At 37.8% G+C, this 23,893-nt stretch overlaps 1 protein-coding gene across 1 annotated transcript in view; it reads left to right on the top strand.

Annotated features, from left to right (window-relative positions):
- LOC127418658 (plexin-A2-like) overlaps nt 1-23,893 on the top strand; it is a 312,630-nt gene that overhangs the window by 30,884 nt on the left and 257,853 nt on the right. The window contains exon 2 of the mRNA XM_051659328.1: nt 21,073-22,406. Within this exon, the coding sequence (XP_051515288.1) occupies nt 21,204-22,406 (1,203 nt within the window). The 5' untranslated portion in view covers nt 21,073-21,203. The remainder of the gene's footprint in view (nt 1-21,072; nt 22,407-23,893) is intronic.

The raw sequence follows: 23,893 nt of genomic DNA, 5'->3' as shown, positions 1-23,893 counted from the left end.
ACAGAATGGATTATGAAAGAGTATATTTTAGCTCTGCTGTTGCAGATTAACCTGGAACATTGTGGCCCTCTTCACTATCAGGCATTATGGGATGCTCTACTACACAGGTTACATTAATTGGATTGGCATCTGATTGATTAGAGAATAATGAGAAAACAAAGTGTGTAGAGGCACTGGTCTATCTGAGGCCTACCTGTCATTGAAGAACAACCTATATTCAGCCCTTAACTGAAGTCTGGTCTTGTCCCTGTGTAGAAGCATGATGATTATGTTGGTTGGTTGCAAGTGGATGCTAGAAAATCTGTGGTTAATTCACAAAGGTTAATTTGAAACAAGTAGGAGTGGATAAGCAGTTAGATTGAACTGCTTAACACATCTGGCAAAAGACCTAGTGTACAAGGCTTTATAGAGCAAGAGATTTATTTGTGATTATTAATAGAGTGATTTTTTTGTCCAGACTGATTAATTGGATGACAGTTGGCTTTTAGAAAAAATGGGCACAGGTCAATAATCGTGCATGCTTGGCTGATTAACATCTATCTATCTATGTATCTGTCCATCCATCCGTCCATCCATCTGTCCATCCATCCATCCATCCATCCATCCCCTTCCAGGCTGATACAAGACCACCCTGTAGGGGTTTATTTTGGGTAAATGACTGGCTGACTGTACATTATCCTGTGCATATAAATCAGCATTATAGCAATCATCTGACACCAGCTTGATCTCTAGATACTGGCCACCGAAAAATTCATTTCAGTCAGCGGCTACTTGTGAAACTTACTAAAGACTGTCAAACTAATCGTGTAACTTGATATACTCCAGAAGTTTTCCAAAAATACATGCATACATCAGTAAGAGTATGTGTGTGGTGTCACAGTCTCTCTGTAGTCACTGTGGGATGAGTGTGTGTTTCAGTCTCATCAGCGCTGGCTGTACCTCCTGCTGTGTGTGGAGTAGCCGGGTGGTATCTCTGAGTGGCAGTGCATACAGTCACTGTGTGATTAGCGCGCGAGCTGCTGTTGGCGAGCACTTATTTGAAACAGAGGGAGCAGAATGGAGTGGATTATTCTGACAGGTGCCCTTTCATTTCTCTCAGTCTATTATGTAATGCATCGGATTTTAGGGCCGCGCTGTATACCAGCAGATTGAAGTAATGTTATTCGCTTCTGTTGCTTTCATAATGTTCATAATTTTAAGAGCAGAGTTGTAAATCAACCCGGGCTCCGGGAAACGTGCCATCCGAATGTGACAAGAATGCTGTAGATATTTAAAAAGTAGGAGGAATATATATATTATGGGTGGGCAATATACCGGTAGACATGATAAACCGGTAGAATTTTGGCAACCGGTATACATTTCGAATTATCGTCTATATCGTGGTTACGCAAAACCGCCACCGCATGCAAGAAATGTGCGCTTAATTATTTTCACGTAACACGTACATGGTACACATTCTGTCGGAGAAATGGATGAGGAAGGCGGAGCGGATTTATGTGAGACTAAGAAAACTGAAGAAACTTTTGATGTACTGACCATTTTTCGGCAGCTGCCCAAGCTAAATTTAGGGCTGCCGAAGCAAATTCAATTGCATTAATCTCGCGTTCTGAATATGCTTCTCATCAGACACACACAGCTGTTTCACGTGATTTTCGCACGCGCTTTCTCTGGAGCTTGAAAGTGTGCGCGAGTCCAGCAGGCTTTCATATTGTGCTCCACAAACACTTATGCTACTCAACTCGATTTCTCTGTATCGCGGCACAAACTTAAAAACTTGCGTGACCCATTTGAAAGTTTTGAGTTTTTTTTTACCTTAAAGCGCTATGGAGGAAGTCAAACATCTCAAACGGCGAGAGAGCCTGACATTCTAACCAACACTGATGAGGAAAACAGCTAAAACAATGCCTCATGTGCAGCAATTGTGTCAACCATCATGCACATTTTTTAAACTACACATCATCCTTAATAAAATTCAGTTTGAATGATGTTAGATATTAGAAAACAAACCAGCTTTGCTTTCAGATATTCAGATATTGTCTACAGAGATGACTTAAGCCATTAAAAGCCTAATGAAGTCTTTTAATAATAATACTAGTCAATATAACATTAGACTGAAATGTGAAATTTAGCATTGTGGTAAGGATGATTACCACTTTTTGAATACCACCAATGTTTTTTTTTGTGTGTTTTTTTTACTCTGTTTGTCAAGTTCTAAACAAAGAGAAAATGATATAAGAGGAAGTAGTTTTTATTTATAAAGTATTTAATTCAATGACTGGAATTTAATAGAATTTAATATTCTAGGTCTATCTAGTTTAGTTTGAAGTTATTGCATTTTATATTGAGGTTAGTGCCTTTCAAGTGAAAACACTTGATATGTGCAATTACATAAAAAAAAAGTTTTGTAGTGGTGGACAATAGAGAGCTATGGACATTACATTTTGTTTTTAATTTATTAATTCTAGGGGTCAAATATTTCCCCTTAAAGGGATAGTACATCAAAAAAATAAAAATTCTGTTGTCAATTACTCACCCTCCAAACCTGTATGACTTTCTTTCTTTTGTTGAACACAAGTGAAGACATTTGAAGAATGTTGACACTGCCCTTTTTTTTTTTCCATACAATGAAAGTGAATGGTGACTGTAACATTCTGCCAAACATCTCCTGTTATGTTCCTTGGAGGAAAAAAAAAGTCATGCAGGTTTAGAACAACATGTGGGTGAGGAATTGTAAATTTTTGGGTGAACTGTCCCTTAAAAAAAGTTAATTTCTAACACTGACATTGTTGTTTATGTTTACAGATTAACTGGTTACATCTGTACAATGAAATTCTTGCTTTGTGTATCCACCCGATGCTTATTAAGAGTTAAAAACAGAATTGAGCAATAAATAGAAATTAGGAATTAACAGCTGAATATATATATATATATATATATATATATATATATATATATATATATATATATATATATATATATATATATATAAAGACAAATACATAACAACATATGTATGTTTGTTTATACAAGTAGTAAAGTAAGGTCTAATAGAGAGTAAGAAATAAGACACTCACACATTCCTCAATTTATCTCATCTTTTGTCTCTCTAGTTTATTTTCCGCACAAACATTGTAAATCTCCCTCGCTCTTCCACTCTCATTTGCCTTTTCACTTTCACTGTGCCAGGCTGTGTAAATCTGCCCCAGATAATAGTCTATGTGTGGGTGCCAGTTTTTGGAGTTGTGACTGCTGTTGTAACGGGTTGTTGCCCAGCTGGAGTAATGAATGGCTGGGGCTCTATTGCCTCTCCCTCTCTATTGGGTGCCAGAGCCTCGCACGGCCGCATTCCCTGCCAGCCAAACCCGGGGACACACACACACACACACAGATACACTGATCCAAAGCCGAGGAACTCTTTTGGGAGAAATCCACAGTCCTGATAATCTACATGAAGGTTAAAGGCGTGCTTTGAATTTTTTGTATGTTCTTAAGATTTTAACAGGATTCATTTTGTTTTCTAAATAAGAGATATGTAGGCTGTATTTTTGTTAGTCTTTTAAGAATGATTTGGACTGATTATTAGTTTTAATTCACAGCGATCTGATTGCCTGCAGGCAGAGCAGTGATTTTGTTCATTGGCTAAATCAGTAGCTGACTTTTGGCAGTTTGAGTCCAGTGGAAAGCTTTGGTTTAACACTGACCCCAGTCTGGGGTGTTAGGATGTGGGCCTGAAAGAGCTTAACGCTCCCTTCTCACAGCTGGGAGCACTGCTGTTTATGTAATCTTGCACCCGGCAAAACTCTCCCATCTTCCTTTCTGCTGGAGGACACTTTATACTGCACTTACTCAAGCCTGACACTCTGTACCCTTACACCCAAGACTTGACCCTGGACATGGGTGCTAGAAAAGAAAGGGCATGTAAGAGATGGATAGAGGAAGAGAGACTTCCACTGAAGTGATCTAATGAATTTCAGGGCGAATATAAACTATTTTTGAAGATTTTGGTTATTTGGATATTGTTTTTTTTTTTTTACAGTAGTTTATACCTTATAATAATCATGTTTGTTCAATATTAATACAACGTAATTTTGAATAACCCATTTATATTTCCACTTTGCATGTTATTTTTTCATGTTACTAAAATTAAAATTATCACATAAGTACTGGGATAAAGTTTGTTTGAACTGGCTGTTCTGATCGGCAATGGTTTTTGATGTAAAAAAAAATAATAATAATATTAGGTTACTAGATGTAGTCCACTTGAGCCTTCAGTTCGTCCATCACACATTTTCACCTCTAGGGCAAAAAGTAGAAGGGCTAATTTTATATTACCATCTTTGCTATGAAAAACTCAGAATCCTATGCAGCTTTGCAACGTAAACAACATGGCTGTGCACATACCGGTAATGGAAGTGTAAGCGTAATTCTAGCAGGAAGACTCTGGATCTTTACGCATTCATTCAGTTCAGGCATCTCATCCAATCACAATCCAGCCTCTGCTTTATAAGCTCTGCACAGCTGTCTTTCATTGCTCGTATGCCTCCGTTGTTTTCACCCCCCTCCACCCCAACACCACCAGTTTAGGTCTTGTCATGCCATAGGTGTAAGCTCCTCTCCCCTGCAGCCATTGCCTTCCGGCAGGATCTGGCAGTTTGAGAAAGCATCTGAGTGCTAAACCATAGGATGGTGCTTATGTCAAATGAACTAAACTCTACATTCGTATTAATCATCCCAAGTCTTTCGGATAGAAATCCCAGTCCCAATCACATCTTATCAATAAATATAAAAGTATTAAAATCATATTATATGCTTATTAATATATAATCAGTCCTTTAGTGCGTCTGCTGCAAAGTGTAATGTGACATTTTTTAATACAGCGCGCATTAAAGAACTCTACTAATAGGGTATTAGTACAGTTTGAACAAATGTGCAAAAAGGTTAAGACACCCCCTTTATAAAAAGTTAAAGGGTAAATTTAAAGTTCTATTTTTTGGTTGTTCCATAAAATTATATTTAACAACATCATGTGGGGTTAAACAGGGCAAAAAGCATACACTGCGCTTTTCGACTGATGAATGAGTGTCGCGTCAATCAAAGCACTTAATTAAATTCGTAGCCGCCAATCTGAGTGAGAAAGATCTGAATCCTGTGGCCTCTGGTGACATTTTCCGTTTGCGTCTGGTGTCTTTCTGAGAGCTCCCCATCTCCTGCCGCCGCCCTTTACAATTCAGATTTATGGAAATAAGCCTTAATAGAAACCTGTGCTGAGCTTGACAGACAGCTCTGATGATAACTACTTCCTGTTTGTGTGTGTAAATCCTTAAGCAGATTGTCAGTTGTTGTTTTAATAGGTGTGGGGCCAAGATACTGTTCGAGTGTGTATAAAGCAATATGTGATTTCGAACAAACTCCTGTTAGTATACGTCTGTGCGTTAGCTGAGGAGGTGGCGAATGTGGGAGGGAGTACAAAATGCATTAGAATAACAATAATATTATAATCCCCCCCTCAGCGGAGTTGCAGGACTGTGTTGGGAGGGAGCTTATTTTCACAGAGTTCAAATGTGGAGGATGCTGAGACGTCTCAGCAGGTTGTGGGTGAAAGGCACAAATTAGATCTGCACGCCCTTGCTTGTATTCGTGGATAAGAGCGCCCGCTAATGGCTGCTCATTCTGGTGTCGTGTTGACATGGCATTTTCTGTGGGATATCACAATGTGTGAGAGATTTAATAGACTTTGATATGCTTCAATCAGACTGTATCACTCAGTGTCCCATTGAGAGACAGACTGAAATAATAATGGGAAACAGGTCTTTAAGAAATTGCCTGATGTTTGAACATGCACATTGTGTAGTTGACCGCAAAGTTCAAATCTAGAGCCGTACTAATTAGGACTGTGCCTTTTTGTGATTTTGGCATTTGCTTAATGAATACATAACACACTAATGGGCATCCTGAAGCAAATAATTGCTTAAAAATGGGTCTAGTGTTTTTTGGATCATGTAACAATGGCCCATTACAGTTGACCTAAGCATTTTTTAAAGAAATACTGGCCAGAAAGAATGAGACATTGGACCACTTTTTGGATTTTGAACCGATATATAGCGATAAGCTGTCTGAATATCCAGGTTAACATGTTACATAATCAGTAAAAGTGACATACTGTGACTTTAAAATCTCTTAAGATCAGCATTAATTAGCATTTGCCACCCAGTTTTCTTCTGTAATGTGATGTATTTCCGAGTGAAACAGGATATGTTTTAAGAAAGTAAATAGGCTCTTTCATGCTAAAGGAATGTTCTGGGTTCAAAACAAGTTAAAGGGATAGTTCACCCAAAAATTAAAATCCTCCCATCATTTACAACAAAAATTTTAACAACTTTACAACTGAAATTATACATGAGTTTTAACAGAAAATTAATGTAAGTGCTTTTATAAAATTATAATCTTCAAATTTCTGCCTTTAAACCCTCCCAAAATTGGCCCCATTCACTTCCAATTAAAGTACCTCACTGTTACTATATATATATATATATATATACACACACACACACACACACACACACACACACACAGTAAAAAAAAAAAAAAAAGTTAAAAAAAAAAAAAAAAAACAATAAAATGTCCGGCAGCAAAAGTTGCCAAAGAGTTACCATAAAATTACAGTAAAATACTATACTTAATTCAACAATGAATTACTGTAAAATTACTGCTTTTCCCTGTATATATTCTTTGTAATTTCATGACCAAATTTTAGTAGAATTACAAATTTTTATTTTAGAAAACATCTCTAAAATGTAATAAAATCAAGGAAATATTGCATAAATACAATTAAAGCCCACAATCTGAAGGTGGCTATCTTTTAAATAACAGCAGAATTATGTTGTTTCATATAATTATTCAATCAATCTACAACATGCGCCTGTCAAAGTACACATTTTTAAAAGTAAAATAAAGAAATATTATTTAAATTAACAGTCACTTTACTGTTTTTTAAATCTTATTTAAAACATTTCAACAGAGGTAGTCAATAAATGTTCTTAACCTATACATTTACAGTGGATAACCCTTAAATATTGGTTGACCTTCCTACAAACTATTACGATGTACTGTTTATCCATGAGATCTCACTGTTACAGCACTGGATTCTACTGGTTAAATACAGAAACATAATGTAAAATTACATGTAATTAACCTATAACCCTAAGTTTATGGTTAGTGTGATCACAGATCTAAGCTTTTATTTTATGTGATCATTCAATATATTCACAGAAACTCATAGAAAATTTTAAATTTCTAAAATCAAATAATACATTAAATATGCAACACTTTCCAATTAATTTACATGCAGTGCTTGGGATGTAATAACATTTTAAGTTTGTTAAAACCACCTTAAGATCTACCAATTTTACAATATATTCCTATAAGTATACATATTTTTGTGGTTCTTTTGTTCTTTAAATTACAGGTTTTATACAGGAATCAATATGCTTAATTATGTGCACATTTTACTTCAGCAGATAAAAGAATGTTGTACTTTAATTTTACATAAATACACACCAACCAATACACTATTGCTCTTTTAAAACAATGTGAAGCTATTGGCCAGAACAATAAAAGCGCAACAACAATACATGCTTTCAATCTTTTATTTTGACAGTTGAAATTCAACAATCATGACAACTGAACCTACCATTCAAAATAAACACCAAATGGAAGCAAAGAAATGGTTACTGTGGATCTTTACAATAATGTTTCTAAGGTTTTAAAAATGTACAATAATGTGAATAACGGCACTAATTACCTTCTATATAATTCTCAATTTATCTGTAGTATGGACTGTATCAGTATACATTTATTAAAAGATTCAGATAAGGATTGCATGGGGAAAATATTATTTGGACATGGTGGTACTGCCATGTAGGGGAGGGAATTTGGGGCAATCTCACGATTCAGTTTGATTCCGATTCTTGGTGTTACAATTAGATTTAAATCGATTCTTAATTAACGACTCAAAACAATTCGATTCAATAAAGAGCACTGTGTGTCAAACCTGACTCCCTCTGTCCACTGAGCTGCAAATGAAGCATTAAGCTGCTCTTGATGAGAGACATTGTCTGACTAACAGAAAAAAATAGCATAGTTACACACACACACACATATATATATATATATATATATATATATATATACACAGTTGTGCTCAAAAGTTTGCATACCCTGGCAGAAATTGTGAAATTTTAGCACTGATTTTGAAAATATGACTGATCATGCAAATAAATTTTTTTATTTTATTCTATTCTATAGTCTTTTATTTAAGGATAGTGATCATATGAAGCCATTTATTATCACATAGTTGTTTGGCTCCTTTTTAAATCATAATGATAACAGAAATCACCCAAATCGCCCTGATCAAAAGTTTACATACCCTTGAATGTTTGGCCTTGTTACAGACACACAAGGTGACACATACAGGTTTAAATGGCAATTAAAGGTTAATTTCCCACATCTGTGGCTTTTTAAATTGCAATTAGTGTCTGTATAAATAGTCAATGAGTTTGTTAGCTCTCACGTGAATGCACTGAGCAGGCTAGATACTGAGCCATGGGGAGCAGAAATGAACTGTCAAAAGACCTGCGTAACAAGGTAATGGAACTTTATAAAGATGGAAGAGGATATAAAAAGATATCCAAAGCCTTGAAAATGCCAGTCAGTACTGTTCAATCACTTATTAAGAAGTGGAAAATTCGGGGATCTCTTGATACCAAGCCAAGGTCAGGTAGACCAAGAAAAATTTCAGCCACAACTGCCAGAAGAATTGTTCAGGAAACAAAGAAAAACCCACAGGTAACCTTAGTAGAAATACAGGCTGCTCTGGAAAAAGACGGTGTGGTTGTTTCAAGGAGCACAATACGACGATACTTGAACAAAAATGAGCTGCATGGTCGAGTTGCCAGAAAGAAGCATTTACTGCACCAATGCCACAAAAAAGCCCGTTACAATATGCCCGACAACACCTTGACACGCCTCATAGCTTCTGGCACACTGTAATTTGGAGTGACGAGACCAAAATAGAGCTTTATGGTCACAACCATAAGTGCTATGTTTGGAGAGGGGTCAACAAGGCCTATAGTGAAAAGAATACCATCCCCACTGTGAAGCATGGTGGTGGCTCACTGATGTTTTGGGGGTGTGTGAGCTCTAAAGGCACGGGGAATCTTGTGAAAATTGATGGCAAGATGAATGCAGCACGTTATCAGAAAATACTGGCAGACAATTTGCATTCTTCTGCATGACAGCTGCGCATGGGACGCTCTTGGACTTTCCAGCATGACAATGACCCTAAGCACAAGGCCAAGTTGACCCTCCAGTGGTTACAGCAGAAAAAGGTGAAGGTTCTGGAGTGGCCATCACAGTCTCCTGACCTTAATATCATCGAGCCACTCTGGGGAGATCTCAAACTTGCGGTTCATGCAAGACGACCAAAGACTTTGCTTGACCTGGAGGCATTTTGCCAAGACAAATGGACAGCTATACCACCTGCAAGAATTTGGGGAACCTGCCTCATAGTCATTGATGCTAAAGGGGGAAATACACAGTATTAAGAACTAATGGTATGCAGACTTTTGAACAGGGGTCATTTTATTTTTTTCTTTGTTGCCATGTTTTCTTTTATGGTTGTGCCATTCTGTTATAACTTACAGTTGAATATGGATCCCATAAGAAATAAAATAAATGTGTTTTGCCTGCTCACTCACGTTTTCTTTAAAAATGTACATATATTACCAATTCTCCAAGGGTATGCAAACTTTTGAGCACAACTGTATATACATACACACACACACACACATATATATATATATATATATATGTGTGTGTATGTAATTAAGTAGAATTAAAATGGTGAAATAATAGGGTAAAGTGTTCTTAATATTTTTACATATATAACCCCCCCCAATAATAAAGCACAAGGGCCAATCACAGAACCTAATACTGAAACAGTTGTTACAGTCCTTAAAAGGGGCCTACACACAGTTGTTTAGTGCATTTTCAACAGTAACAGTAAGATGGAAAGTGTGCTGAAAAAATTTAAAGGATTGGGACTTTGAAGGTGGGGTATGCGATTCTAATCCAATACACGTCTTTTTGTCATATTCAGTGAATATTTCCTCACAGTATGCTAGCTGTCCGTTCAGTGTGTGCGCTGAAAAAATACTCCTGTGTTTGTACACAGCCCTGGCTCTGTAAATGGGAAATAAACAAAGTGGCTCGGACAGAGCAACATAACACTATTCCAGCCATGATTTGTGTGTCAGTGAAACATTATCATGAAATTACATTACTTGCCCACGGACATTCAGCTTACTTTCTAGCTTGCCAAGATATGCTGTTGTTGTGATGTTAGCTATAGTAGCAGGAGAGTTGTGAGTATAGCTGTCTTGAGCTGGTTTGCTGGCTCTGGGAAACCGTCTCATCCTCTCTGGCTGTTAGCTTCGTAGCAGCAACTGTAGAGACAGTTTGCTAACCCGCAACCTAGCTAAGCTAACCCACTACCTAGCTAACGTTAGTTACATTACTTGCTGTGTCGTTGTTCGCTCTATATCAGGGGTTTTCAAATTGGGTGAAAGTGAGCCTCCCCCTAGAGAACTTGAAGACAGCCCCCCCCCCCAACCGCTAATTAGGCTATTATTATTGGTACTATTAGGCTACTACTATTAGTAGTAGTAATACTATTATTAGTATTGCTTTTAGGCTATGTTCATCAGTATACATTATTTTTTTTTATTAAGATAAACTTTTTTTATTAAGCTATCAACATTCCATTTTAAATTCAGTTTCATTTTGAAATAGGTTATATTTTTTTCAAAACATTTCAAACACGTTTGTCTTTCTTTTTAAAACATATTGTGAACATACTTTGCAACACATTTTTACCACATTCAAGCAATTGGGAAACTGTTAAAATTAGCCTTCTAAACAGAATCCTCCACAGTCAAAAAACTAAAAGTATTCTCAACAACCCTATAACCAAAGAGCCAACAAAATCAGACATAGAACGAAATCAGCACGATGGACAGCTCTATTTTCTAATCACTGAACAGATAACCCTCGACGGTCAAATAACTAAACTGGAAACATGTTCATTAACAGCCACAGGCTACTAACGTTTTCTCAATTGAATAAGAGCTATTTTGGAGATTTTAGGCTACTTCAGCCAATATAACTTTGAAAACATCAACATCAGACATCAAACAACATCAGCAAGATGGACAGCGCTGTTTTGTCACAGTATCAAATGCGTAAAAATCACTTCCATATAGGCCTACGTTAAGCAAAGCAAAAAACATAAAAAAAATAAAAATCTGATGGCCGATTTTGCCTCTTCATTTTCATCGCCCCAACATCAGTGGGAACAATGAGTCCGACTTTTTGATGTGCACAGGTGATCGATGCGAGGCTGCACGGTAGAAAGGAATAAACGTAAATCGTCCTCTACCTGCAGCCTTGATCGGTATTTGCTTTTATTCAGGGTCAAAGCGGAAAACCCGCACTCACATAAGTAAGTGGAGGTGAAGGGAATCTGCCTCCTCTCCTGTAGACTTTTGTATTGTAGACACTACAAAGCGATCAATTTTGCAATACGCATATGCATAACACGCACTTTAACACGCAAGCTAGCAGGACAGATGTGTGCAGACGTGAACCGTTATGTTTTTCCCCCCGCGCTGCGCCTCCCCTGGGGCTCTCTGGCGCCCCCCAGGGGAGGCGCGCCTCACCAATTGAAAACCTCTGCTCTATATCATGGTATTTGTCATGGAATCGGATACCCCACCTTTAACTATATGAAATGCTCACATCAAATATCTCATAGAATGACGTCACTGTTCATTATCACTGTGCGCTTTAGTTTTCTTCAGTCTCAATTCACTCACCCTTAGCCGTCACTACATAACAGTTTTAACATTAACTCTGAGAAAGATGTCAGTCATCTTAGGAGTCATCCATAAGGAAGAAAATTCCTTAACTCCAGGCTTTGGACACTGTGGGTGACTTCTCTCAATGATCTTGTTAGCCATCATTAAACCAGTAGCCACCACCTCATCTGTGAAAAGATCAAATCAAACGTTCATCTGTTTAAAACTGCAACATGTGTACAGTAATTCTGACACATCCTGTGCACTTTTTAGATCAATTTAGCATGCATACAATTGTAATGTAAAATGTAAAAATCTGAAATCATGATAACTGTTGTTGTTACTGTTATCATCAGTAATTGTAGTATTAGTATCTGAATTAGCTGATCAACTGGAAGTTATTGAATTTCGATGACTGATTTTCTACTTTTCTCTGCTCTGTCAATGTAACTCTAACACTTAAGAGTGTGTTGTCTGGCATAATAAGCAGTTTGATGATATAACCTGCTGGCAAATGCATAAAAATATTGAATCATAGTATGTGTAGTTGTAGCACTAACATTCCAGCCTTCATACTACATCAATTTGGTTATTCCATTTTCTAATGTTGTGTGAACACAACCAAAAAACATACCTTGGTCACATCTGTTTGCTTGTAGGAATCTTCTGAAGAAATGTGGGAACACAGTGAAATATGGTCCTGATGACTGGGTTGAACTGAGGTTTTCTGACATATCAGGGACAGAGGTGACAAAAAAAAAAAAAAAAAAGCACAGAAATAAGATAAAGGTTAAAATCCACTATTCACTATAAGGGTTAATTGTAATTACTATTTAAGTATGGTTCCCACACATTTTCTGTCAAAATGCCACACAAATTTAACATTGTTTACATTATTAACTTTGTCAGCTTTATAACAATAATCACATGTAACGTTAGCTCTTTGAACTTCTAGCACATTAAAAATAAGCTCAATAATACAATGACCACTACAAACTATGTAACCTTTGTTTGCCTGTACTGAACTTAACAGATGCACCATCAAATTAAATTTCTAAGACTAAGGTCCCTCACCTCATTAAAGGGGTTAAAACTTCAGCTCTGGTATTGTTTTGATAGCTTAAATCTGTACACTTTGACAACTTAGCCTAACCTTGCTGTTAGCTTGCACTAAATCACTTAGCTTGACATCAGAACGCCACTATTCATAATAAAGTAAGCTGTTTTCACTCCCAGCAAAGCAGTGGATATCGGACAAAAATAAAACCAAGACATTACCTTTAGTTGATGATAAACATTAACACTTGACGTGAACACAGACTTTTGTGCAGCCAGGCTGTCTCTTCCTTCTTCAGACAGACAGCTCTCCTGCGAAGCAGCTGGCGCTCAGATTCAAACAGCTGATTCTCGGGCATTCATTGGCTGAACAGTTCCGGCAACAACGATTTTGTCCAATCACAACACAGAACTGTTTGCTGACCTCATTTTCTGTGGTTTACAATAAAGTTGCATTCTGCCAAATATAAGATGATATTACAATTTACCACATTTTTAAAGAGAGGAGTAACGAATTACTTAAAGCTAGGGTGTGTACTCCAGAGGGGCTAGCAGTTAGCAAGCTAGATTTGAACGCATAGAGCCCGCCCTCGCTTCAGAGGTGTCTCCAAAGCCACGCCTCCTCTATCACACATGCACACACACACACAGATCAGAGTCTAAGCGCCAGGAGAAGAGACGTGTTGGTGGAATCGATCGCAACGGTTTCAGATTACCTCATGTAAAATTAAAAAAAAAATAATAATAATTTTACACTGTAGCTGCTGTTAGTGTTGAGATAATTTGTAAATGTACACAAACTACATGAGCTAAATACTTAATTACATTAACAAAATATATCAAAAACAAATCAAACCATGTAATTACCTGTCCAAAAGAAAAACAGCAACCATGGCGTCATTTTTCAGACCCTTTGAATCCTGCAGTTGCCTCCAGCGTGGAAAAGCAACGCCAATGTTAATTCTGCTTTTAGCACGCTCTTGATCCAGACGTTTTTTCGTTGTAGAAGTTTCTAACACGGTCTTTCTTTTCTTGTTTCCTTTTACTGGTGGTTCGCCTTCCATTCTTGCGCTCGCTCTGCGCAGCGTCAAGGAACCCGCGCTGATGACGTGTGATTCTCTGCGCGAACAAGTTGCGCGGTGGTATGCAAATATAGATTGACAGAGAGGAAGGACATCCTATCATTACATTCGGACTGAATGCAATGATTGGTCGATCTTTTTTTTAGTCCTGTCCCTTCCACAGAAGATATATATATATATATATATATATATATATATATATATATATATATATATTTACATTTAGACCACTTTTAATTATTGATTGCTATCAGGATTTTTGATTTTGATTTGATTTTGATGTGAAGAGACTTTCAACCAGTATAACAAAAAAAATTTCTGGAAAAGATTGCACACCCTAGCTTTAACAGTTTGACATTATTAAATTATTTGAATCAAAATATCCTTTATTATGTGTGTGTATGAAGGACCAGTGCATTAAAATAAAAACAAGTATTGTGCTAGAGCGTAGAGATTAAAATATCCCTGTCCAAATATATTTTTACTTTTAAATCATTAATATTTGACCATAAGTTCAGGTTTGGTCAAATGCAGATGTTAAGCTACTGTTTTTGGTTAAATGTAATGTCTTTGTTGATGTGGAACTAATATATTTACCATGCATTTAATGTTAAGTTGCAGTTGTCGTATTTTTTTATTACACTGTATTGGAAGTTATTTTATAGAACAGTTCTGTAAAACTGATTTTCATTAGGTTTTATAATGTGTTTATTACTTAAAATGTACAGCAAACATGCGTAAAAAACATAAATTCTGTGTTTTTAAATAAATGTGCACAGAGCAGTAAAAAAAAAAAAAAAAAAACTATTTATTGCTCAGTGTTTTTACACTGATAACAGTATTTTAACACTGATATATATACTAAATTAAAACTCAAAACCGTAAAAAAAATTGTACAGTCGTGTTATAAAACGGTGGATTCTTATCATTTAAAGTTACAGACTTTGACTGTACTTTTACAGCAGATTTATTGAAAAACTTGTTTGTTTGTTTTTTATTTATTTATTTATTTTGTATTTTACAGGTATATTCTCTTATTATGAAAAAGACAGAAAAAATCTGTAATTATTTACGGTAAATGTCAGTAAAAAAAATTTTTTTTTTACAGTGTGTGTATATATATATAGAGAGAGAGAGAGAGAGAGAGAGAGACAGTATATATTTTATTCAACATTATGGCACAAATGCTGTTGTTTGAACTTAACTTGTATTAAACCCAAAATATTCTTTATTTCAAAACAAAACTTTTCAAAACATCTTTGGAAGAAATAGTTCACCCAAACATTTTAATTCTTTAGTCATTTACTGAGATTTTAAGCGAATTAGGAGATATTTAGAAGATATTAATCAGAATGACAGCCTCAGTGGCCATTCACCTTCATTGTGTGGCAAAAAGGTGACATAAAAGTAGTGACTGAGACTACCATATTTGTAGTAAATTATGACAAAATTTTTATTTTGGGGTGAACTACCCCTAGTTTCCCACTTGTAATTTTGCACAATCGAATAATCAACAGCCCAAGACGAGTCCAGCCAACACTCAAACTCTTGTGTTCCGACTCCTGTCCAAGAGTATCCTAAAAGAAGAGTACAAGGCAGAAAAGTCCCTGAGTAAGACAGAGAAGACCAACAGGAAGCCATGTGGTCAGTGAGAGAGTAATCCATCCTTGCTTCACACTGTGTAATTTCCCCATGGGGGAATGGATGTGCTCGATGCTGGGAGCTGGCACAGAATTAGGCAGCCATTTCTGGTGCAGTCAGAGCTCCCGCAGAGAGAAAAGAAATTATAAATATCACTACACTGCCACGACACCCGCTCTCACAAAGCCACTCATTATCACCACCAGAGAATGTCAGGGAAGAAATAAAAACTAATAGACTAACCTCTGCTACTAATCGTTTTTTAAACACACTCCCGCAAAGTGCTGTATCCCTCAAGGAAAATTAAACTTTCTATTTTTAACTCGCAAAAAATGGCATCACAGATAAGGCTCTGCACTACCAAGTGAACACTGCTTTCAAATGTGTCAACTTTCCAAACTTTTTTGGTTTCTTTTCCAACTGCTTGATTTTAGTATGCTAAGTTTACTTTCCTCCTCACCAGCATGACTATTAATATTTATTTAACCATTTAGATTACATGCTCAAAGATTAGTTATTATTAGGAATGGTGGATTAGTCCCGGGTGTGAAATTCCAAAGTGCCATTTTTTTTTTTTCACTCCACAACAATTAATAGGATTTTCCGCCATAATGGGATTGTGGTTTGGGTTCTTTATCTGTGGCAGTACAATTGCTGTAAATATGAATTTAAAAGATCAAACAACTTTTGCTCTATTGTTAAGTAGCTGGGGGTGGGGGGGTGTGCTTGCAGTGCTCTGGTATCCATAGCCTGAGCCCCTGAGCAAGGCTTTCTCTATACAGAGATCAGCCCTTGGAGTTGAAAATTACCCTTCTGTCCATTGAAACAGTTCGCCTGAGCTAGGAATTGTAGAGAGTCTCTGCTGAATCACAATACAGCATTACTCTTTCATCGCCACCAACCCAATTCTAACATCTGTATGCTAACCCTAATATATAGCATGGCTCATACTGTAGTTCCAGAGATTAGCTAACTAACACAATGTCACTGGCAGGGCTCTGTATTGGCAAACCAATCATTGAGACCAACATTGCCAGGCCAGCACATCCTAATGGCACCACCCTAGCATGTAAAGATGTAACCACACAGAGTTAGTCACAAGAGCATTGTGTGTTTATGCAGCAGGAGCCGCTAAACCTAACATGTGATTTGTTTTGCCTCTCTGATCATTAAGGAAAACAACAGTTTTCCTGTACTGTAATCACAGTCTCCACATTCACTGGAAAGCAGTGGTTTTCCTGTGCTTTCAGCCTGCAAACTCACATTTAGCTCCGCATTGATATCACTAGCCATGTATTCAGATATAACACAAATTCTGTGTTATAGCAAATTCTGTGACCCCCTTTTTTGGAGCTTTATCCAGTTGGATACCGCAGAGTAAAAGATACCATTGCGGCCTGAAAAATCAGCTCTGTGCCAGTGCACATTTCATCCGAGGGACTTTTAGAGGAATAGCCTTGAATTCGCCATGGTTCGCAAGAGATTACAGTGCTAAATTTGGAACCCATCTGAACAGCACTGTATCCCGGAGGTCTCTTTAATGTAAATGTGATGAGCGGATTATAACCCAGGGATGGATTTTCACATGATAAAATGACACTCGGTGGAACCATGTGCTGATGCTCAGTCAGATGGAAATCAAATACCACTCAGTGGCCCAATGGAATACTAGTGAGGTTTTTTAGTTAGAGAGCAGTCGCTTTTAATGCAGAGTATCTTCTTTCCAGTGAATTAATAAAAAATAAAAAACAATAATTCTAGTACTTCGAAATAAATTAAAAATAATAATAATAAAAAAAAAAAAACGTAAAAATAATACTTGTTCCTGTTATTTTGTAAACAAGTTTGGTGCATGATATTCTCTAGAAAAAACATGTTAGTGTTCGTAATCTTTCATTAAAATGTAAAATCTAGCTCCGCCTCTGGAACGGCATTTAACTTTTTCGGCTAACTTCACCAACCCTTTTTCCTTCAACCCCTCCCCTTAAAGCACCTTTCGTATAGTGACCCCTTTTCATGATCCATGAATTCCTTTTGGATAAAAGTCCAGTCCTAAATCATTTTCCTGTTGCATATCTTGTTTCGCATAGAATTACACCACATTATGTTTTGTATACTGGGTTGCGAATTCCATTTCATGTTGACTTTAAGAGTATTGTTCAAGTAGAAAAAAAAATAGTAAATGTAGAGTTTTACTGTTTTTTTTCCCTTGGGATTTTGTACTTTGTTCAACTGTGTTAGCAGCCCATAATTTCACACCAAGTCCACTGAAAGTGCAGTGATTTTGCCAAGTTTATGCCTCTCATTTACACTGGAATTGTGTTTTACTTTTCCAAGATTTTCGAAAACGATATCTAGTGCTGCATACTTTGGTAAAAATTACGTTAGGAAATGGAAAACATAGTTTTTCCAACTGGAAATGTATTGGTGATAAGGCAACCACCATTTAATGTTTAGGGTAGGTTTGTAAGGCAACAGTAAAAATAAGGCAGAGGAATATTAAACGAATATATGAACAAATAAATAGTGTCCAATTCAGGTTGTGTTTTGGGCTGTTTTTTTTGTGTGAGTTAATTCCCAGTGTGCAAAAATTGTGTGTCTTTTTTACATTGCATTTTGAGCTAACGCAGATGCAACTCCACCACAAATCAAACCAACTCGCATTTGGGGCAGAACATTGAGCTCAAAAGCCCAGTAGCTTGTGGTTGTGAAGTCATAATGGTTATGCTAATGATGCAACTGTTACCTTTCCACTGTTGCACTGTATGAATGTAAATCATTACCATGGTGAAATACAGCTCCTGCCAAAATGCCTGTGCTGCCGTCTCTACAATACAGATGCCTGTTCTGATGCATTGGTGTGACGAACCCATAATTCACAGGTGCAAACATTGACATGGTAATCTCTTCCGAGAGACGAGTGTAAAAGACTGACTTCAAACAATAAAAGGAAACTAAGTGGCGAATCAGTCTCATCTATTCAGTTCTATGGCCGGTCTGCATAATGAGGAGAGTCCTGTCAAGCATCGCAGAAAAGAGGGGGGAAAAGACAAAGCATAATAAACTACACGCCTTTTGCTTCTGTTTCTGACAGCAGCACTGTTAAACTTTGAACAGTTGTTATTTACACCATTCGGTCCCCTCTTCAGTGCAGCTGTCGCTAAGACATTAAAAGTGAGGCGCTCCGAGCCAGTAGTCAGCAGGGGAGATGGATAGAAAAAAATGAGGGGAAAAAGAGAAGGTAGGTAGGTAGGTTTAAGAAAAATCCTTGATTGAAAATAATTAACGTTAAAGAATGAAAGTCGATTAATCAGATATTTACTTGTAACATTATGAAACATAAACAGAATATTAAAAAAACATTCACGGTTACTTAGAGCAGAGGCGTTCGATTAAAACTATCCCAAATGCAACGTGATACAATCCGTAGATCTTGAGATTTTTTTCTTGAGACTTGACATGCACTGTGACTATAAAAAGATCTGCTTCACCATGGTTCTAATGCCTGTTAAATTCCTCTTATTGAATCAGCATCATAGATTTAGCTTGTTTTATCACAGTTCTTGATCGATTCAATTATTAATTGTAAACAATCAACAACCAAATTATTGCTAACAACCCTAGGTGGGTGTTTCCGAGAATAAAATCATATAAGATAAGGCCACTGATGGTTGTAGACAGAGAGAGGAGTAGGCAAGTTCTTGAAGGTGACGCCAATAGGCCAGAAGTCTGCAGAAGGTAGCTTACTCAGCAGATGCCTGATGACACCTCCAGGGGAACATGCTTTACACCTCCAGCAAGTGTGAACTCACACAAAACAGCAGCGTGAAGGGCAAAACCAAGCCTGGGCCTGGGTTTTACAACTTTCTTTACAGCTATGCTAATGGAAATTCATGCTGGTCTAAGGTGGTATTTTCAGCAGAGAAACATATGTATGGTATGGTGGACAACAAAAACAGATTTAAATTGTTCTTTCACCAGGAATATCAGAGTTCTGATGGAAATGTACTCGAACCAAAGTGCTGTTTGTAATTCCGCTCACGTCTTTTACCAATGATAACTTTGTCCCTTTAGCCTCTGAATGCAAATCACGTAGCAACGAACAATAGTTTCTGTATCCTGACATGTTCCAGCACACTGGTAAAGCACTGCTCACTTCAAACTCACCCCCATGTTGGACCTAATTACAATTGTTGAACTGCTTTGCTTAATCATATGTAATTCTCTGATGCATAGGCATTGCCTGCACTTGTTAGCCCCCCGTGCACCTTGGACTGATAATGCATGCAAAATCAAACAGAAAAAAATAGGAACGGAAATATGGTGAATGTGGTCAGACAGCGGATATTGTATATCTCTAATGGCTGCCTTATTCATTTAGGGATGATTGCACTAGTGCCAATGATTACTCCCTCCAGGACTTAATGGTGTCAAAGGGATACAAAAAAAAGGGAAGAGAGAAAAACAGATGAACAGAATTGGAAGGCATAATTAATGGATTCAGATCCTGTTAAACAGCCCCCTGACTGAGCAGAAAGTAAAAACAGGGTGCATGGAACAGGCACCCAATTTGTTCACACTTTGTTGTAATAATAAGTTCCAGGCCTCCCTCGTGCAGTGGATTGGATAATTAACTACTTGGGATACATTCAGACGAAACAGGGGCCCCCCTTTTTGATTTATTTTGCGGGGGAGACTGCAGTTACATAAATTGGATTTTTTTCCTTGATGTACTTTTCTCTGTGTTCATCTGAAAAATAGACTGGGAAAGGCAGAGAAAAAACAAACAAAAAAACATATGCAGTGAATTGAAAGGACAATGTTAATATTTGTAATAAATGAATGTGCTTAAGCTACTTATCTTGAAATAAATGCATTACTTAAACATTTTCTTGGGATTTTTGAAGAAAATGAAACAACCCAGTGGTTAAAAGGGAATAATTTTAGAATGATTAGTCACATATTCGCAAATGCTTTTTCTGTCATAGTTTCCTTTTTTTAATCTTTAATCTGGCATTGACAAAACAGACATTCCTCTAGAGACATTTGACTTAATGCTGTTCTAAGAAACTGCTGTCTCAGAGTACAAACAAACAGCGTTACTCAGGTCAGTCTAATTTCCGTCGCTACGATGCGCTTCACCTTCCTGCATTGTGTTATCCAACCTGACAACTCCTTTGGAAAGCGAAGATAAACCTTTCCTGCCATTGTCTCAAAGAGCAGCCACCCCCTCCTCTTTTAACACTGGGCTAGTAGAACCTTTACCAAGGGCCTCAGTTTGGTGAATGAGCTGTAATTTCCATTGTCTGTTTCCTTTTGGCTTATACTTGAGTGTGGATGCTCTGACACTGATTTATTTCCTCTCTCTTTCTCTCTTTCAGAAAAATGTGAAGACCCTGGTGAGGTACTGGACAACAAAGTTAACCTTCACACTACAAGGAGGAAGGTTTTGCTGTCGGATATTCCTTTACGCTCTTCCTTTTCTCCCGTCACCTTGCGGGTCCCTCGGATCATGGGGGGACAGCAGGCTTCACAGAGGACTTTGAAACAAAGCCCTGCACAGGGTTCCGCATTGTCCTTGGCCGGCTTTTTGTTAGTCTTAACCTTGCCAGTAGTGTTAAGTGAACTGTCTTTTACAACATTTTACCCTGAGCACCGAGAATGGGCCTTTAACCACCTGACAGTTCACAAGATGACAGGAGCACTCTATATTGGTGCTGTCAATCGCATCTACAAGTTATCAGGCAACCTGACACTCCTAGTTTCCCATGATACTGGTCCAGAAGATGACAACAAGGCCTGCTACCCACCACTGATCGTTCAGCCATGCACTGAACCACTAGTTTCTACCAGCAACATCAACAAACTTTTGCTTATCGACTACTCCCAGAACCGACTGCTTGCTTGTGGGAGCCTGTACCAAGGTGTATGTAAACTGCTACGGTTGGATGACCTTTTCATTCTAGTGGAGCCCTCTCACAAAAAGGAGCACTACCTCTCTAGTGTGAACCAGACAGGAACCATGTATGGAGTCATTGTGCCGTCTCAGGGTAAGGATGGGACGCTCTTCATTGGTACAGCTGTGGATGGAAAACAAGATTACTTTCCAACCATATCCAGCCGTAAACTTCCGCGTGACCCGGAGTCTTCTGCTATGTTGGACTATGAGCTTCACACCGACTTTGTCTCATCGCTCATCAAGATCCCCTCAGATACGCTGGCATTGGTCTCTCATTTCGATATCTACTACATCTATGGCTTTGCCAGTGGCAATTTCGTCTACTTTCTGACCGTGCAACCAGAGACGCCAGAGAACAGCATGTCTTCCAGTGGGCCCTCAAATGACCTGTTTTACACCTCCCGCATTGTCCGGCTCTGCAAAGATGACCACAAATTCCACTCCTACGTGTCGCTACCAATAGGTTGTGTCCGAAATAGAGTAGAGTACCGTCTTTTGCAGGCGGCCTACCTGGGCAAGCCTGGGCGAGTGCTTGCGGGATCCCTCAACATTAGCGCTCAGGATGATGTGCTTTTTGCTGTCTTTTCCAAAGGTCAGAAGCAGTACCACCACCCACCGGACGACTCTGCCCTCTGCGTCTTTTCCATCCGGGACATCAATGCTCATATCAAAGAACGCATGCAGTCCTGCTATCAGGGAGAGGGAAACCTGGAGCTCAACTGGCTGTTGGGAAAGGATGTACCTTGTACCAAAGCGGTGAGCATTTTTTAATTTTTTTTACTTTTTTCCCCCTTTCATTCTAGAAGTAGAATTTTAAACCCTGATCATAGAAACTATTTATAAATGGTATTACTTTAATTGCACTTTGATTATTTAAAAACTTTATATCAAGATCTCTGTCTGTTAATTTGTTTTGCTAGGTGTGATATAAATTTCTTGCATTCTAAGAAACTGCCGGTTCCCATGTCTGCATTTGCTCACCAGAAAATCTCAGCAGATCAAAATAGTCAGATGGGGATACTAATTTTATGTTTCCCTGGACACGAAGATAGGATCAGTATAATAATGTTTATGTAGCTGATTGTTGTTCTGAAGTATCAATCTTTCACTCTTCAGAGTGTAACAAGATACTATCCAAACAAGCCTACCGACCCCCATGACCTTCAGGACTGAATATTAGGGAACATGGTTAGGGTTAGTCCAAGCATACAAAAATACTCAAACAAATCCTACGAAAGGAATCGGAAACTAATCCTGTCAACTTGTTTTTGGTTTTTCAAAATATTCTTAATCTAACTGTAATTATGGCTAATTGTTAGGCACTGATAGTCTGGCAGGCTAAGTGTCCACATTAAATTAAATTCAAATAGTATATTTTCACCAATTAGAAGCAACAATCAAAGTGCTAATATTCCCCTTGAGAGCAATTCAAATAAATAGTTTGAGGAGAGTGCATGGTGACAAAGTGAAATATTTAAAGACAGCGATGGAGAAGAAGGGGACTGTGAATAAGATAGAAAGTGAGGCTACATGCAATCTTAGGGGCCGTTCACATGGAAAACTGTTTTTTACGCCCATTTCCACTGTTAGACAGAGGTTTTTGACTGTATGCACCATCTCCTGCATTTTTGCAGTGTCTCGCTCTGGAACACCATGTTTTAGACACATAGAAAACAACATTAAATAAATTCAGCGTCATTTTAGTATTTTTTGTTTCTTTTACAAGTTTCAGTCCTCAGAGACCATAGTCCTTGGAGTCTGATATTTAACTATGGGCATAAACAAAGAACTACAGAAACCAATAATTCTCTGTGTGTTCGTGTTTATTTGAGTGTTATACACTGACTAGCACTGTTTTAAGCATTAATATGAATGTTTGTATGCCTGATAGTGCCTCTTTTTTTTAATCTGTGTGCATTAATGACAAAGCACTGGTACATGGTTCCCTCCAGGGTATCCTTTATTAGCTTCAGTGAATTAACCATTAGCATGAAGTCAGAGGTGATTGTCACTCAGAGAAAAAACATTATTGAGTGTCTGTGTAGGGTGGTCCTCATAGTAGCAGACTCCACTCTGGACCCATTAAGGGCCCTAGAGGATCCCCCGTATGACCCCAGAGGCCGTCAGTGGCTTAAGATGTCAGCCAGCCCTCCTCTGTGTTTTTCTAGGCCTCATTAAAAACATAGCTGTAGAAACGCTCCTGCTTTTTTTCTACTGGTCTTGTAGGAATGTGTCAAGACTGG

Source organism: Myxocyprinus asiaticus, chromosome 28, assembly GCF_019703515.2.
Source record: "Myxocyprinus asiaticus isolate MX2 ecotype Aquarium Trade chromosome 28, UBuf_Myxa_2, whole genome shotgun sequence".
NCBI classification, from domain to species: Eukaryota; Metazoa; Chordata; class Actinopteri; order Cypriniformes; family Catostomidae; genus Myxocyprinus; species Myxocyprinus asiaticus.
Note: the sequence above shows the minus strand (reverse complement) of the source record. Positions and strands in the feature narration are given on the sequence as shown.